Genomic DNA, 18,245 nt, shown 5'->3' on the forward strand with positions numbered 1-18,245 from the left:
TTTTTTAGATAGGAAATTTGGGTTTTTCATGAGCTGTATGCCAAAATCATCAATATTAAAACAATAAAAGGCTTGAACTACTTCAGTTGGTGTGTAATGAATCTAAAATATATGAAAGTCTAATGTTTATCAGTACATTACAGAAAATAATGAACTTTATCACAATATGCAAATTTTTTGAGAAGGACCTGTATGTTTATTCAGTATAGAACAGGGTTCCTCAACTCCAGTCCTCAGGGCCCCCCTGCCGGTCAGGGGGGCCCTGAGGAGTGGAGTTAGGGAACACTGGTATAGAACATATAGAGCGGAGGGTCCCATCTCCTGTTCCAGTAGACTTGAACCTACCATGTATTACAAGGTCGCCCATTCATTTGGATGGCAACATGTAATACCACAGCACCAAATGCAAGGCTCCCCCAACAAAATCAACTGATTGCTGAGGGCGCCAGGAGTGGGATCAGAGGCATCATCCCACGGAGGTGAATGACAAGCTGCTTATGCATGAGGAGAGGGGAGAACATTCTCATGCATACACTAGACATATCAACTCTATGTCCAGTGTATTTTTTCAGCCAAATTAAATTTTTCGTGTAATTTTGGCTACAAATCGTATGGACCTGCAGCTATAATATGCTGCCCTTACATAGGACTGCATATTGAAGGGTTGTCCACACTCTAGAGACTGATTACTTATCCTTAGGATAGGTCATAAATATCAGATCAGTGGGATCCAGCAAGTGAATGCGAGCTGAGCTGCAGAAACCCATCATGGCCGCTATAGAGTGGACAAAGCTTTCTGCTTCACCCACTCATTTCAGGGGCCACCAACTGCAGAGAACAGCCGATTGCTGGGGATGCCAGTTGTCTGACACCCAGCAATCTAATACCGATAGTCTATCCTAAGGTTAGGTCATCAGCATCTAAAATCCAGACAACTCCTTTAAGCTGACAGCCACTTTACAAGGGGGTTGTCCCATTACAACAACAACTTGTCGAGCATTAGCTAGCTCTGGTAGCTCCACAGAATTGAATGGAGTGGCAGTGTGCATGCATGCCTGCGGCTCCATTCAAACGAGGGCACAACGGCCACTGTTCTCCAAATCAGCAAGGGCCTTAACAGTTAGCCCCCAATGATCAGACAATTATCCCCTATGCTGTGGATAGGGTACGAGTTGTTGCAATGGGACAACTGTTCTAAGGTGTTGTGTTCTCAGTTCTTCATTTAATAAGCCAGATTCCTCTATAAATGCTAGTAAGCCTTAATCAAAAGATACAAAAGATTTCTTAGGACACCTGTTGATTTTGTGCCATTTAACACCTTAAAAACGTGCAATGCTATTTATTTTTTTGCAGAGTTTTACCCTGGCAAATGAAAAACGAAAACGATATTCATAGTTTCCATTTTAACACTAAACCAAAAATCATAGCGGCCGTGCCAGAGCAATCATATGACAGACATCAACAGGATCCTCAGGTCAATGACTAATGGGGTTCATCTAGACTTCTAAAGGAGGTGTTATTAACCCTTAGAAGACCCTGCGATTTTCCATTTTTGCGTTTTAGTTTTTCACTCCCTGACTTCCAATAGTCCTAACTTTTTTAAATTTTTTCGTTCACATAGCCTTATGAGGGCTTATTTTTTGCAGGACAAGTTGTACTTTCTAATGGCGCCATTTACTGTTGCATACAGTGTAGAGGTAAAATTGACCTGTTACCTTAATTCTGCAGGTTAGTACGGATACAACGATACCACACATATAAATTTTAATTTTTGTTTTAATACTGAAATAAAACCCTTGAGAGGAAAAAAAAATCTCACCATATTCTGACCCCTATAACTTTTTTGTAGTTATGTGTATGGGGCTGTGTGAGGGCTCATTTTTTACAGGGTGGTGTACTTTTCAGTGACACCAATTCAAAGTGTGTGTGACAAAAATGGCGAATTGGCAGTTTATTTTCTTTTTCCATTGCTCCATTTGCTGTATGCCATTAATATTGTTAAATTTTAATAGCATGGTCATGTGAGTGAATGCTTCATCTCAAGTCAATTTGCATAAAACTTTGTTGTAATACTGCACGGAGCGGGAGCTCTGTACAGTATTAGAATGTATTGGCTCCAATGAGCCGGTTATTACTTTGCAAAGTCTTTGAGACTTTGTGTAATAATGTTGTGAAGCATCCGAAGTCAATTCGCTGATCCCTACCCATGATGTTTATTTTTTTTTATTATTGGTTAAGTATTTTTGCCTTTATTTTAAGGAAAGGGGGGTGATTTGAACTTTACAAATATAACACTTAAAGGGCTTCTACCACCAGATTTTGACCTATTTAGCTGCTGACACTAGCACATCGCTAGTGTCAGTCAGTACGTAACAGTGTTCTTTTATCAACTTTGTCTGCTGCAGTTAACCTTAAAAAGTACTTTTATTGATATGCAAATGAGCCTCTAGGTGCTATGTGGGCGTCTTTTCAGCAGAGGCTCCTTCCACTAACCATTTCTGCCGCCCATCACGTACCTCCGGCCCGCCCTGCTCCTGTTGATTGACGTGAAACTTGTAAGTATTTTGTACCAATTCCCGCGCCTGCGCTTCTGTATTCAGTGAGTGAATGCCGCGCTCCTGGTGCCGGCTTCCTCACTGTAACATAGTCGGCGCAGGCACAGTGAGGAAGCCGGCACTCACTGCGCCGAATACAGAAGCGCACGGCGCAGGCATTGGTACAAAATACTTAGAAGTTTCACATCAATCAACAGGAGCGGGGCGGGCCGGAGAGACTCGATGGGCGGCAGAAATGGTTAGTGGAAGGAGCCTCTGCTGAAAAGACGCCCACATAGCACCTAGAGGCTCATTTGCATATCAATAAAAGTACTTTTTAAGGTTAACGGCAGCAGACAAAGTTGATAAAAGAACAAGGTTAGGTACTGACTGACACTAGCAATGTGCTAGTGTCAGCAGCTAAATAGTTCAAAATCTGGTGGTAGAAGCCCTTTAATTTTCAACATTACAATACAGTGCTGCCATCTAGTGGCTTGCATTGGTAAATTCCTGTAATAGACTCCGGACCAGACTTCCTTCGTACATGTATGGCGGAGGTCCTGAAGGGGTTAAACTTAACATAAAATATTTTTTATTCTGGGTCACAATCCCCCCTTTACAGTATATTATAATAGCACTTACCTTCTTTTATAGACTTATCAGAAGCTTTACCGTTATTTACTTCCTGAGCTAAACGGTTTTCTGATTCTGCAGGCATTTCTGCAGGGGTTGTTGGCTTGGATCTTTGGGAAAAAAGATTACAATGTAGAATGAGCAATAAAAAAAACCAACATATATCCGGATTGCCAACTAATCAGTCAAAATAGTGGTCACCATTTAACAACCTCAAACTGCTTACCACTCAGAAGCTTTACAATATTACATTTTCATAAATCTTCAATCTAACTGCTTTTATACTAAACTAGTCACAAAATGATATTTTATGGAATACTACTCAGGCTTGTCTGAATTCTCCTATCTAGGAAGGAAAACAAAAACCCTCACTTTAGCCCAAACCATTTACAACATACGTCTAAAATACATGGACAATATTAACATAATACATATAGGAGAGGTGTAAAGGAAAACTGGCTTAGTAGCCCATATTAGCCAATTAGATTCCTATTCCATTTTCAGAGCTCTTTGGAAAATGAAAAATGGAATCTGATTGGTTGCTATGGGAAACTATGCAGTTTTTTCTTTGCACCATTCTTAAAAAAAAAAGGAATTTTTGCGCTTACCTGTAAAATCCTTTTCTCACAGAGTTTATTGGGGGACACAGGAGACAATGGGTATAGCTGGTGCTGCCACTAGGAGGCGACACTAAGTAAAAAAAGGTGTTAGCTAATCCCCTCAGCTATACCCCTCCTGCAGACACTGAGCTAATAAGTTTGTGCAAAAGTTGTAGGAGCAGCCAGGAGAAACCAACAGAAACCAATTGTAAGAGAGCTGGAGATGGGTCAGAACCAAGAACAGGTGGGACCCATCAAAAAGAATCAGCAATGTGCTGGGTGGGTGCTGTGTCCCCCAATGAACTCAGCGAGAAAACGAGATTTTTGTATAACTTACCAGTAAAATCTCTTTCTCGCTCTTTCCTTGGGGGACACAGAAGACCTTGGGTATAGCTCATCTCCATAGGAGGCGTGACACTAAGTGAAGACTGTTAAGCCCCTCCTCCACAGCTATACCCTCAGCCTGGAGAGAGAGACTGCCAGTTGCGTGTCCAAGTAGTGAAAAAAGGCAAAGTCCAAAAATGGAACCAACAAGCCAACTACCCAACGGGTAAAACAACTCGGAAACCGTGTAAAGAAAAAACAAGAATGGGTGGGTGCTGTGTCCCCCAAGGAAAGAGCGAGAAAGAGATTTTACTGGTAAGTTATACAAAAATCTCGTTTTCTCGCCCAGTTTCCTTGGGGGACACAGAAGACCTTGGGACGTTCAATAGCAGTCCAAGAGGGGAGGGACCACAGCACCAAGGCGAAGCACCCGAAGGCATCAAGAAACCACCGCCTGCAGACCAGGCGGCCCAAGGCAGCAGCCGCCGAAGCCCGAGCATGCACCTCGAATAACTCGGTAAGGAGGAGTGCCAGGAAGACAGTGACCGCCTTGCAAAAAAGGAGGCACCGACCGCTCTGGTGAAAGGAACGGTAACACCAAAAGCATAACCCAGCCCCTGGTGCGGCAACCACAGCAATAGCCACTCTGAGAAAGCGGAGGAAAGGCACCTTTGGAGGCCGCCAACCCCGTGCGCGGACCTCCAGAAACACAAGAGACCGAACGTCGACAAGAGTCGGAGATCTCCAAGTACAAACTGCAAAGGCCCAAACAAACTTCCAACCGGTGAAGTGTCCGTTCCCGGGGAAGACAAACACCACCTTCAGAAGGAAGGAAAAGACGGGATGGAGAACAGCCCCGTTCCGAGGAAAGACATAAGACTCGGAACAAGACGGGTCGCCACTCAGACACCCGTCAGACACGATGGCTACGGAAACACAACCGTACAGGACAGAAGGAGTAGAGAGAACCTCTGTAACGGCTCCAAGGGAAAGACTGGAGCGCCAAGAGCCCAGTATGTAGTCCCCAGGGCGGTACCGGAGGGCCGTACAAAGGAAACCAAGAGCCGCTGCAAGGAAGGAGGTCATGACAGGCCCAGAGGGCTGGGGAATGCTGAAAGAGGAAGGACAGCGCCGACACTCGACATGCCAAGCAACAGAGTCCCAGTCCCAGGTCCAGGCCGGACTGGAGAAAGACAGAACCATGGAGAAAGAATGTCAGAGTGGGGGAACCCCAGCTTCCCACAGAACCCCAGGCAAAAAAACCCTAAGTCCTACAACAGACCCTGGACAAAGCACAGCCAGGAGCGACGACTAGCGTGCCCGCTGGAACCGCTTGGGCGAGCGGGAGAAAACCCAATGTGATCAGGCGCAGACCAGTAACATGGGCCGAAGGGTCGGCAAACCGATCCCGTCGTCCCGCATCCACCCGGAGTGGGGTAGCATTAGGACAGACGGAAGGAACTGAAAGGGTCCACCCATCATCAGACAGACGCCAGGACCCAACAGGCTAAATTCCATGTCGACGCAGTCACCAAGGAAGGTGTTCTACAGTCTCGGCGCGGGAGATCTAAGGACAATCTCGACCGAAAGGTAGTCCTCCCAGGTACCGAGAAGGTAAGTTCACAGCAGGATCATTACCCAGAACGGAAAAACGCAATCTGCACCCAGCGAGAGGACAGAACGCGGTAGACCCGGAAACAGCTAGTACTGCCAGTGAGAATGAGGGAGACGGTATGAGACCACAAGGAACACCGGAACCATCCAAGTGAACAACCATGCGCTCCCCAGAGGCAGAAGCCACAATCGGAGTGATATGCCCCGAGCGGGAGACAAAACAGAGACGGCGAGAAAAGCAATCGAGACAGAGGCCGGCAAAACACCCTCCAATCGAAAGGAGGAGTGGGCAACAGGGAAGCCATAGGACAGCTCAAGAGCAGAACCCCCGCTACTCTGTGAAACGTCCAGCTCACCACCTCGCAGAAGGCGAACACCCTGAAGAACCCACGGTGGAGGTCCTTCGGACCTGGGAAATTGAGCACCCAAGAGAAGCTGGGTGACCTTCCCGAGAAGAGCGTCCCGAACCTGGTAGCAGATCACACTGAAGCGCAGAAGGCGCCAATAGGAAGGACACATACCACACTGCATCCGAAGAGGAGAAATTGGTAGTAGGCGAGGGAACCGTAGTCCCGCCAGAGTCAATGTAGAATCCGAGGGGCGCTGCGAACAGCACTCTTGACCATGTGACCGCTTACACAGGGAAGCAATGCTGCGGGAGGACGAATGGGTACGCCTCTAGGAACCACAAACACAACCCAGGTGAAAGAGCCCACTAACATGGTGGACACCGTCACAACGGGACCGCAATATACAATCCAAACTAGAGAACGAGTACCACCCAGCTCAGTGCAGTAGACGGCAAGTAGGGCCCATCCGGAACAGGTGGATAGAATGATCTCTTCAGAGCGTGCAAGGCCAGCGGCAAGGAAGGGAGGTACACGTTCGAGCAGCCCCGAAAGCAGTGAGAAGGCCAACCACCTACAGGAGGAAAAGGCATACACGGCCCAAACAACGCACAGAACGTCCGCTCACTGCAAAACGTCACTCAGCGAAGAGGGACAGTCACAGAGTCCCAGTATCCACAGAAGAGCAAAGTGCAACCGAAAGGGGAGTTCGCACAAGACTAGTACGGCATGCGACCGAACGCAAGTAGTCCACCCAGAAAAGGGGGAATGTACCTGGCAAACACCGCAGTCGGCAAGAGTGCAAGGCCCGCCCCAACAAGGGGGGCGACGCCCAAGGCCAGTACCCACTTCAGAGAAGCAGGACATACCACATTCCGCCTAGACGGGGGTCATGCACATGGCCGCACGGTATCCAACAGGAATGTAGAAGGTCCACCTAGTGAAAGGGGGACATGCACAGGGTTATCCTAGCATCAAATGATTGTGCAATAATCCACCCAACACCAAATTTCGTGAGAGTGCAACTACTCCGCCAATGAATGGGGACAAGTACCAGTTCAGCACAGACAAGGACAGCTGTGAATCACGTGAGCGTGCAAAAGTCCGCCCATGGAACGAGGGGCGGTCATGCACAAGGCCAGTACCGTATCCAATGGGAGTGCAAGCATTCCACCCCTGTTAGAGGCCATCGTATCCGGCGAGAGTGCAGGATGCCGCCCCGAAGGGGGGGGGGGGGGACGGGACATGCACATGGTCAGCATCGCAACCAGGGAGAGTGCGAGCACACCGCCAAGGATGGGGATCATGCACAAGGCCAGCAATGTGCTGGTGAGAGAACAACCCCAGTCAGCGAGAGTGTATGTATGCCGCCCGCGGCAAGGAGGCATGCCCCTGGCCGGCAGCGAATCCAGTGAGAGTGCAGCACACCGCCCACGGAAGGGGGGGGGGTCATGCACATGGCTGAAAACAGATCCAGCGAGAGCGCAAGCACCCCGCCATGGAAGGGGGTCATGCACATGGCCAGCAACTTACCGGCGAGAGAAACAACCCCAGTCAGTGAGAGTGTATATATGCCGCCTGAGGGAAGGAGGCCTACCCAAGATCGGCAGTGAAGCCAATGAGAGTGCAGCATACCGCCAATGGAAGGTGGTCATGCACATGGCCGGTAGTGAATCCAATCCAGCGATAGTACTGCGTCCTGCCTGCGGAAGGTGGTCATGTACCTGGCCAGCACCGCACACGGTGAGAGTACAGTATTCCGCCAATGGAAGGGGGTCATGCACATGGCCGGCAGCGAATCCAGTGAGAGTGCAGCGTTCCGCCTATGGAAGGGGGTCGTGCACATGGCCGGCAGCGGACCCAGTGAGGGTGCAGCACTCCGCCTATGGAAGGAGGTCATGCACATGGCCGGCAGCGAATCCAGGGAAAGTGCAGCGTTCCGCCTAAGGAAGGGGGTCGTGCACATGGCCGGCAGCGGACCCAGTGAGGGCGCAGCACTCCGCCTATGGAAGGAGGTCATGCACATGGCCGGCAGCGAATCCAGGGAAAGTGCAGCGTTCCGCCTATGGAAGGGGGTCGTGCACATGGCCCGCACCGAATCTGGTGAGGGCGCAGTAATCCGCCTAAGGGGGTCATGCACAAGGCCAGCCCGCAGCCAGGGAGAGTGCCGTATCCAACCTAGGAAGGAGGGTCATGGCAGGTACCACAACTGGAGAGGGTGACGAATTCTGCCTATAAAGGAGAACAGGCACCTAGCCAGAGCCGCAGCAAGGGAGTGCTACATGCCGCTCATGGAAGGGGGGGGGGGGGGGGCATGCATACAGGCAGCACTACTGAGATGAGACTGCCGCGTCCTGCGCAGCCCACAAGAAACTACTCCGTTATCCTTCCATTCCTTATAATGGTAACACAGCCTCCCTGAGGCAGGCAGGGGGACACCATACAGGGGCACAGGCTCTCTGAGGAAAGGAGGGCCAGCCAAACAGTCCCATTGGGAGCCGGCCAGTAGCCAAGGGGTTAAAGGATCCGGCCTGGGGGCGATGCTGCGATCCCCTGGGGGCGGGGGGACCTCCAGGCGGGAAGAATTCGCGCCTGGAGAAGATCCCGCCCCCTCCAACAGAGGCCGGAATTTTGCGGCCTAGTAGGCCGAGAAGCCGGGGCCTAAATTTTTGCGGCGCCCGAGGCCGCACAGTGTTCAATGTACCGGCCGGGACCCGAGCCAGAGTGGCGCATTACACACCGGGCGCGGGAGCCCACCCCGCGGCCGGAAGATTCAGGGGCACGGATGGAGCGCCGAAACTGCGGCCCAGCAGGCCGCGAGGCCTGGGCCAGAATTTGTGACGCCCGGCCGACCGGAATGCAATGACGGTCGGCCGGGGCCAGTTAGAGCATCGCTCATAAGTCCCATGCCGGCCGCGGGGGCCCACCCCGCGGGCCGGAAGAGTCAGGGGCCCGGAAAGTTGTGCCGGAGGTGCGGCCCAGCAGGCCTAAAAACCTGTGCCAAAATTTGCAGCGCCCGGCCGGATTGTACATGCCGGCCACAGGAGCCCACCCCGCGGACCGGAGGCGAGGCCTTACACCCCTGCAGTCAGGAACGGGCCCCAGGCCCTGAACAGCGCACCTGGTAAGGAATGGGGGGCCAGATAAGGAGCCGCTGGGACGAAGAGCTGGCACTCTATGACAAGCGCCCTGAGTGCAAGGCCTAATGCACAGAGATGAATGAGCAACCGCGGCACGATCCGGCCCTCAGGTGACCGGACGCCGCCCCCCCCAAGGGAAGAAGGGGGCAATGCGGCTGAACCTATTCTGATGGAGGTCAGAAGGGGAGGAGAGGGAGCAGGGAACAGCCGCCCTGCAGCACCCAGAGGCCCCAGTATGGGGGTCCAGCACGCAGGAGAAAAGGGGGGGGGACGTAGGGCTGGAGAAGCCTCTCTCTTACCACAGCCGTCTTCACCCTCTGTCAGTTCCAGCAGGGTCGCCCCTTCAGCTTCTGGCACCGTAGTGGCAGGACGCTGGAAGAGGGACTTGGCGTGCGGGCGACCCTTGCGCTGGCGGGATGCAGGGGAGCTAGGCTGCCCTGGTCCTCCTTGCCTTCTGTGGGGGAGGCAGCAGTGCGGGAGACCGGCACTGGCGCAGCTCGACCCCGGGAGAAACAGAGAGGTCTAGTGCGACTCTGTTGTCCCTTGTATGATCTGGAACAAAAATAAAATAAAAATAAAAAATAAAAATTTAAACAAGGAGAAAAGAGCCCTGCAGAGCAGGGAGTGTCTTGCCTCCTTGGACACTAAGCAAAAACTGGCAGTCTCTCTCTCCAGGCTGAGGGTATAGCTGTGGAGGAGGGGCTTAACAGTCTTCACTTAGTGTCACGCCTCCTATGGAGATGAGCTATACCCAAGGTCTTCTGTGTCCCCCAAGGAAACTGGGCGAGAAAAGGATTTTACAGGTAAGCACAAAAAAGCCTATTTTCTTGCTTGTATCATTGGGGGACACAGGAGACCATGGGACGATCCAAAGCAGTACCATGGGGAGGGAACAAAAGACTAGAGCAAATCTAAGGCTGGAAATGGAATCACGCACAGAAATGTGGGTAAAGGATGCACAGGAACCCTGAATAGGACAGGAAGAGCATGAACCAGGAAGGCCAGCCAGTGCGCGTAGAACGCACGGTGTCTTAGACTGGGCAAAAAGAGGAAAACCCAGTTAAACGAAGTCCAAGTGCTCAAGAGACTTCAGAAGAGGTGGATAGCAGCACATATCTACAAGAAAGGAAAAAAGGTAAAATAACAAAAGAAAACGGTAAAAGACACCCTGCTAAGGGTCTGCCTCCTAGAGACACTAAGCTAAAACTGATTAGCTCAGTGAATGCAGGAGGGGTATAGCTGCGAAAAGGAGCTAATACTTTTTTAATTAGTGTCGCCTCCTAGTGGCAGCAGCAGCTATACCCATGGTCTCCTGTGTCCCCCAATGATACGAGCGAGAAACCTCCGCCATGAGATGGTAAATCAGAAGATGAAGTAGTACCCAAAGGTGTGATTATGCTTGCTTAAGCTCAGAGTCTTCCATTAGAATGTATGTTGGGCCGGGCGTACTTCCCCAATTTACCTCCGACATATGCCACCTTATAGGCAAAGAATGGCGTACATCTCCTATTGGCTTACACTCTGAACAAATGTATATTGTTTGGCATATTTTATTTTCAACTATGCTTTCCCAGGCAGAAAAAAAAATCAAGTATACTGAGATGTCAACCCAATGGAGGCCAAAAGGACATTACCCTGTCAGGTGATTGGAACACTATGGATATGTTTGCCGTATACAGGGAAATTCTCCAACATAGGGCTCAAATGTAATGTGAAAATGAATAAAACCTATTGCATATTCTGCTTTGTGAACAACCGCAGTCATTAAATGAGAGAACATATAATAACCTCGTCTGTTTACTGTGATCTGTAAAGTCAACCCAGACCTCTTCACTACTGTTATTAGGTACATTCTCTGCCCACACTGACGAACCGGTATCTTCTGAAGTATCCGACTGAGAGACTGAGGCATCTGTACATGTGGAATCAAAGGTTGCTGTCCAGCCAGGTTCTAAACAGGGGGTAAAAAAAATAAAAAATTTAATAAATGCCCAAAACTTACTTACAAAGTAATTACACCTATGTAGATTAATTAAGAGCTTCAACCATAGACTCCAACCTTCTGACGTTTCAGGTGGCGGATCTGTTGTTGAGGGATTACTACTACTGGCACCACCACCAGAATCCTCCTCCTCTTCATCGGAATCCCGACTATCTTCACTGTCTGTGCTTCCACAGCTCCTAAAATAAAAGAGATAGAAAAAAGTTACTTGGCTGTAAAAAAGTTTTCAAGAATATTTTTGTGCTCTGGCATAGAGCAATGAAGTAGATTACAGCTCTCCTTTCCTGGACAGAAAACTACTTTGACAAAAAAAAAAAAAAATCCATTGCGAGTTCACAGTCATGCTGATATTAAAAGGGTTGTCTCACTTTAGCAAACACATCATTTATCATGTAGAGGAAGTTAATGCAAGGCACTTATAATGTATTATTATCCATACTGCCTCCTTTGCTGGCTTTATTCATTTTTCCATCACATTATACACTGCCTATTTCCATGGTTACGACCACCCTGCAAATCCAGCAACAGTGGTCATGCATGCACACTATAGGAAAAAGCACCAGCCTATGTGCGCACACATGGTCCTGGCAAGTAGAGAGGTGGCACTATTTCATATAGTGTGCAAGCACAACCACTGCTGCTGGATTGCAGGGGGGTCGTAACCATGGAAACGAGCAGTGTATAATGTGATAGAAAAATGAATCAAGCCAGCAACAGAGGCAACATGGATAATAAAACATTAGTAAGTGGCTTGTATTAATTTTATCTACATGAAAAATTATATTTACTGAAGTGAGACAAGCCCTTTAACCCGTAGAGGACCCACATACGTCCATTACTTAAGGACCAGCGCCGAAAAATAGAGATCAAATTTCAAAATTTAACTTTTTGGCAGATTTTCCATTTTAATATTTTTTTTCCCCAGTTACAAAGCAAGGGTTAACAGCCAAACAAAACTCAATATTTATGGCTCCGATTCTGTAGTTTACAGAAACACCCCATATGTGGTCGTAAACTGCTGTACAGGCACACAGCAGGGCGCAGAAGGAAAGGAAAGCCATACCGTTTTTGGAAGGCAGATTTTGCTGGTTTTTTGACACCATGTCCCATTTGAAGCCCCCCTGATGCACCCCTAGAGTAGAAACTCCAAAAAAAAGTGACCCCATTTTAGAAACTACGGGATAGGGTGGCAGTTTTGTTGGTACTATTTTAGGGTACATGAGATTTTTGGTTGCTCTATATTACACTTTTTGTGAGACAAAGTAACAAAAAATTGCTTTTTTTATACCGTTTTTATTCCTAATTTTTTACGGTATTCACCTGTGGGGTTAAGTCCTGTGATATTTTTATAGAACAGGTTATTACAGATGTGGCGATACCTAATATGTATACTTTATGTAAGTTTTACACAATAATATTTTTGAAACAAAAGAAAAAAAAAAAAAAAAAAAAATAATCATGTTCTAATGTCTCCATAGTCTGAGAGCCAAAGTTTTTTTTGTAATTTTTTTGGGCAATTGTCCTAAAAAAAAATTTTCATTAGAAAATCAGGGGAAAGGGGCTTTTTTTTTTTTTTTAACTTGAAACTTTTTTTTTTTATTCAAAAGACTTTTTTTTAAAACTTTATTTCTGTCCTACTCTGGGACTTCAACTTTTGGGGGTCTGATCCCCTTTGCAATGCATTACAATACATCTGTATTGTAATGCATTGCCTGTTAGTGTATTACAATTCACTAACCGGTTGACTAGGAGACCCAGCCTGAGGCTGGATCTCTTCGGCTCCTGTAGAAGGCAGGTCCAGATGCCATGCAGGGCATTGGGCAGCCTCTGCACGGCATCTGGCAGCCTTGTCACGCATCGGGTCCCCGCCACAGCAGTGCGGGGACTCTATGCGATCACTCACCTGCCGCAAGCCACTTCTATATCGCGGTCCGCGGCATAAAAGGGGATAATCCGCCGGCATCGCTGTAAACCGCAATGCCGGTGGATACAGCAGGGGCCCGGCTACCAGGGACTGCTGGACCCCTGCAATGATCAGGAGCGCACCGCTCCAGTGCCCGCCCGATCATCCTGCCGTGGATGTATGGCAGAATGCATTCTGCCAATGCATCCCCCCTGCCGTACATGTACGGCGATCTGCGTTAAGGTGAAAAATGGCAGGGTCCTGAAGGGGTTAACAACCCCTTTAAAAATAAAATCAAAGCAATACTCCGGTCATTTCTGTGGACACTTATTATAAACTTACTAAAGGAGAGCTCCATATAGATGTACAGGCATTTCTTTATTTTTATCACTATTACTGTTCAAAATCTGACCCCTTTCAAGGAGCAGTTCTCCTTTCAATTCCAGCACCTTAACACACCTCATATCAGTAAATACATAGATCCTGGCTGGTAATTTGGCCATTTAGTATCTACGCTATTTCTTATAAAAGCTGGATAGACTATAGTACAAAACAAGCACTTTAAAAGGCATCTGTCAGCAGATTGATACCTATGAGACTGACTGGCCTGTTACATGTACATTTGCAGCTGAAGACATCTGTGTTGGTCCCATGTTTATATATGACTGTATTTCTGAGAAAAATGATGTTTTACCATATGCAAATGAGCCTCTAGGAGCAACGGGGGCTCTGCCATTACATCTAGAGGTTTTGCTCTCTTTGCAACTGCTGCACCCTCTCTGATTGACAGGGCCAGGAATGATGACAAATTTCACTGCCTGACCCAGTCAGGTGTAATGACAATGCCCCCGTTGCTCGTAGAGGCTCATTTGCATATATTAAACCACAATTTTTCTCAGCAATGCGGACACACAAACATGGGACCAACATGGATGCCTTCAGCTGCCCAGTGCACATGTAACAGGTCAGCCAGAGTCATAGGTACAAATCTGCTGACAGAAGCCCTTTAACCATTTTTGTGTCCCCTATATTTCCTCATAGATTTTACTTCAGTTTACAATGTCTGATTTTCTTTATAGTTCTCATTCAATGGGGCTAATCATTCTCATGGATTGTTTTTCCTGCGGTGCAGACAACAATCCACGGTTCCTATCAAAACCCCATTCACATGCAATGGATACAATGAGGATTTCACATATGCCCCATCAAATTCACAACATGTGAAAGGACCCCATACAGACTCAACTTGACTCAGTGGACAAACCATATATTCAGTGACATTTCCTCTATGCTGATTGTCCAGGGTTTGAGAAGCTGGACACACGGCCATCGTTTCATGCTTGTGTGGCCTTTGTGATACACTGTAGGTTACCTTGTGCCAGTACTCTGCATCGTCCCTGAAGAAAACCGCATCTCTTTCTCCTGCCAGATATCCTCTCCATCTGAGCCTTCATCTTCATCATCATCAAATTGCTGAATGCGCTCTTTGTAGCAAATCTCAAACAAATTAGAATTCGGCTGTAATAAATAAACGTATAGAAAAATGCAATTGTGTCATCATTTAAAAAATAAAAGTACAGGGGGACAAAAAAAAAAAAAAAAAAAACTTACGCTTTCTTCATCAGCATTCAGCGAAAATGTGATGTTAGCGGTTTTATCAAAAGGAGCACTGAAAAAAAAAAAAAAGCAAAAAAACAATGCATTGGAAAATTCACAATTACAGGAAGTTTTTTTTTTTTTCCTTGTTGCCCAACACACAACTCATGTTTCCAAATGTGTTTCAAGTATAAAACAAACAAACAAAAAAAAACGTTGAGAGAAAATGGAACTGAACTTGCTATTCTATTCTCTCATGCAGTTTTACTGGTACCACCACCTCCATCTTATCCATCTAATGAGAGTGAAACACGTCACAGCTATCATGCAAAAACATCCATATCGTGCAAATGTGACGCCTATCAACCCCTCAGTAGCTGTTTTGGACTTCCAACAACAAAAGTAAGAGACAAAGGTTTGCACCAAGGACACTGCAGATATATCTGTGACACCTAATTGGGGATTTAAATAAAAACAAAAATAAAATACAATTTCGACCCACTATTTCTTAGAGGAGGGCTTCTCTTGGTACACTGGGAAAGACATGTTGTTGGAAGGTCCATAAACGCTTTTATATTTACAACCAAAAAAAATGCAACGTGGCAATGAGAGTGAAACAGGCCCTGTACAAACATCACACAACAAATGAATGCTTGCCGTAACAAAAAATTAAATAAAAAAATTGTAATTAGGAAAAAAAAAAATCTGTAGAAATTAGAGGCTGAAGGGTACACGTCACTGTGTAGTGCCCTACCATAACTGTGAAAGCATATTTTACCTCTTCAGCTGTCGAAAGTGAGCACTGCAGGTTAGAGAAAGAGAAAGAAACAGCAAACACATCAAACTAAAGTGGAAGGATAAAAGGTGGCAAAGCAAGTCAACTACAGAGCCAACGGTTCAAAAGACACATTGAGTGCGGTGTACAGCATTCATTAATGTGCAAAAATAGTTATAAAAAATAAAATCATGACAATTTGAGATAGTGGTTGCTGCTTAGATTGACAGGTGAGTGAATCTAAAAATTAGATGACTATGAGGGGACTCTAAAGAAGATGGCCATACACATTCAATAGCTGCAGGCCATACAGGTCTCTCTCTCGACTCTACCATACATGTTCGGTTAAGTATGTAGTTGTCTGCAATGGGGAGAAATCTGCTGCCAGACACTTCTGACGGTGGCGAATCTCCTGTGAGAACGAAACAATTTCACTTTGCCCGATACTTCTCTCCTCCAACACCATCTATATGGGGAGAGTTGGGAGCTACCGTTCTCACCAGGTTCAGCCAACAATACACTAATGTGTATGGGGACCTTAACAGTGGGAGCCATAGGATAATCTCCTAAGTATGGCTTGTACAGCATGCAAACACAAGTCTATTGGCAGATTTAAAAAATTACTACCCTGCTTACTCAGGGTTAAAAAAAAAAAAAAAAACTCTCTCTGGCACCATTTAAATCTAAAAATGTAGGAGCCAAATAGCTTTTTTTGCATTTACTACCTTTTTTGAGACGAACCTAACTTGATCCCATGATTGTTCCAGGCTATGAACAATGCTACTGCTGTCCAACAGAAAACAGTGTAGTCATAAAGAAGTCAAAAAGTTCTAAATGTGTCCCAACAGAGCAAACAGCAAAAGAGATGTGAAAAGATTGTACGGGCCTACATATTAAAGGAATAGTCAACATGACCAACTACTGTAGGACATATAGGCAGAGGGATCAGGAAACCCCTTCTAGGATCTGGAGGGATTGGCTCAGTCGTGTATTACATGGATGGCCATTCAAGGAAAATGTCTTGGTGGCAACAGCTTCCCTTGGCAATCGCAGGCGATCACTGGGATGGCTTGTCACAGATGGTCACAATGAAACAAGCAGTTGTACAGGGGCATATTGAGAGGTCATGTGTGTGCTGTCCGCATCCGTACGTCAATCCTGGGAAACTAGAACATGTCCTATTCCAGTTTACAAGAAGAGCCAGTTCTATTAATGGGACAAAGAAAAATGTGGATTGCACACAGAAAGTGTCTGCATTTTGCAAATCCGTGGTTATTGTGATGTGCATGTAGCCTTAATATAGTTAAAGGGGTTGGCCACTTACTTGCGATTGTTGACCAAAGTGTGAATGAGATGATTCTATGACCCTTTAATATAGGCTTTGCTGAAATTCTGCAACATTTTCTATATTTCATAAGTTAGACAGTCTTTTGTGCAGTCTACACATACATCTTGTCCATAAAATGGCTGCTGATTGAGTCATGTGACCAGGCAAATCACCTCCACGGAATGTCTCCTCCATTCAAACACACTGCGTCTGCCAGTTACACTTGTTCAGTTTGAAATTTAGTGCAGGTGCAGTATGTTTGAATGGAGGAGACATCACTTTGGGGTATTTTGCTCGATCACATGACCTTCCACCAACAGCCATTTTATGGACATGACCTCTATGTGGACCGCACAAAAGACGTTGTGCACCTTATAAAATACAGCATGTGAAATTATGATATCCATGGCTATATTATTAATACTAACTTGACACTCTCTTCTTGTTCTCCAAACTCCTCATCGTTGAACCCAAAGTGATCTATGAAAGCAGAGGTCATCTGCTGCATCTGGTAATCAACAAAAGCCTGGAGAGAGAAATACAGATCACAAATGTATAAAACTGGCATGTATGGAGCTTCATAAATATGCTATGAAGAGGACGCAAACTCTGCATTTTACCCCTTATTGCATGTTTTTTTTTTAAATAAAAGCACCTTTAAAGGGTTGTCTCACTTCAGCAAATAGCATTTATTATGTAGAGGAAGTTAATACAAGGCACTTACTAATGTATTGTGATTCTCTATATTGCCTTCTTTGCTGCCTTGATTCGTTTTTCCATTGCATTATACACTGCTAGTTTCCATGGTCACGACCACCCTGCAATCCATCAGTGGTGGTCGTGCTTGCACACTATAGGAAAAAGTGCCGGCCTCTCTGGTGGACAGGTCCATAGGAGCGCACATAGGCCAGTGCTTTTTCCTATAGTGTGCAAGCACGAACACCACTGATGGATTGCAGGGTGGAGGTAACCATGGAAACGAGCAGTGTATAATGTGATGGAAAAATTATTCCAGGCAGCAAAGGAGACAATATGGATAATAACCATACATTAGTAAGTGACTTGTATTAACTTCCTCTGAATAATAAATGCCATTTGCTAAAGTGAGACAACCCCTTTAACTGCAGTCAATACAAACTACCAAAGATGAACTTTACTAAGAAGTCTGTTCTCATCTTCTAAAGTTGTTTTATGGGAAAGGCACCGTAAGTGACCAAGAAGTAAATTGGATTTTTCTCGCTCATATCATTGGGGGACACAGGACCATGGGTATAGCTTGCTGCTGCCACTAGGAGGCGACACTAGGCTGAAAGCTGTTTGCTCCTCCCCTGCAGGCTATACCCCCTCCAGCCTGGAGAGAGCATATCAGTTTTTAGCTTAGTGTCGTAGGAGGCAGACCTCCCTGCTTTGCAGGGTGGCACTTTGATTATTTTATTTTATTTTTTATTTTT

At 46.5% G+C, this 18,245-nt stretch overlaps 1 protein-coding gene across 2 annotated transcripts in view; it reads right to left on the minus strand.

Moving 5' to 3' along the window:
- PPP6R1 (protein phosphatase 6 regulatory subunit 1) overlaps positions 1 to 18,245 on the minus strand; it is a 104,840-nt gene that overhangs the window by 12,278 nt on the left and 74,317 nt on the right. Inside the window, exons 15-21 of one of the 2 annotated variants that reach the window (XM_044281719.1) lie at positions 17,223 to 17,320; positions 15,471 to 15,494; positions 14,708 to 14,765; positions 14,469 to 14,614; positions 11,251 to 11,372; positions 10,980 to 11,142; positions 3,177 to 3,277 (exon numbers count right to left, since the gene is read on the minus strand). In XM_044281719.1, the coding sequence (XP_044137654.1) occupies positions 3,177 to 3,277; positions 10,980 to 11,142; positions 11,251 to 11,372; positions 14,469 to 14,614; positions 14,708 to 14,765; positions 15,471 to 15,494; positions 17,223 to 17,320 (712 nt within the window). The remainder of the gene's footprint in view (positions 1 to 3,176; positions 3,278 to 10,979; positions 11,143 to 11,250; positions 11,373 to 14,468; positions 14,615 to 14,707; positions 14,766 to 15,470; positions 15,495 to 17,222; positions 17,321 to 18,245) is intronic. The other variant, XM_044281720.1, reaches the window with a different exon arrangement.

The sequence above is a fragment of the Bufo gargarizans genome, chromosome 2 (assembly GCF_014858855.1).
Source record: "Bufo gargarizans isolate SCDJY-AF-19 chromosome 2, ASM1485885v1, whole genome shotgun sequence".
Taxonomy (NCBI): domain Eukaryota; kingdom Metazoa; phylum Chordata; class Amphibia; order Anura; family Bufonidae; genus Bufo; species Bufo gargarizans.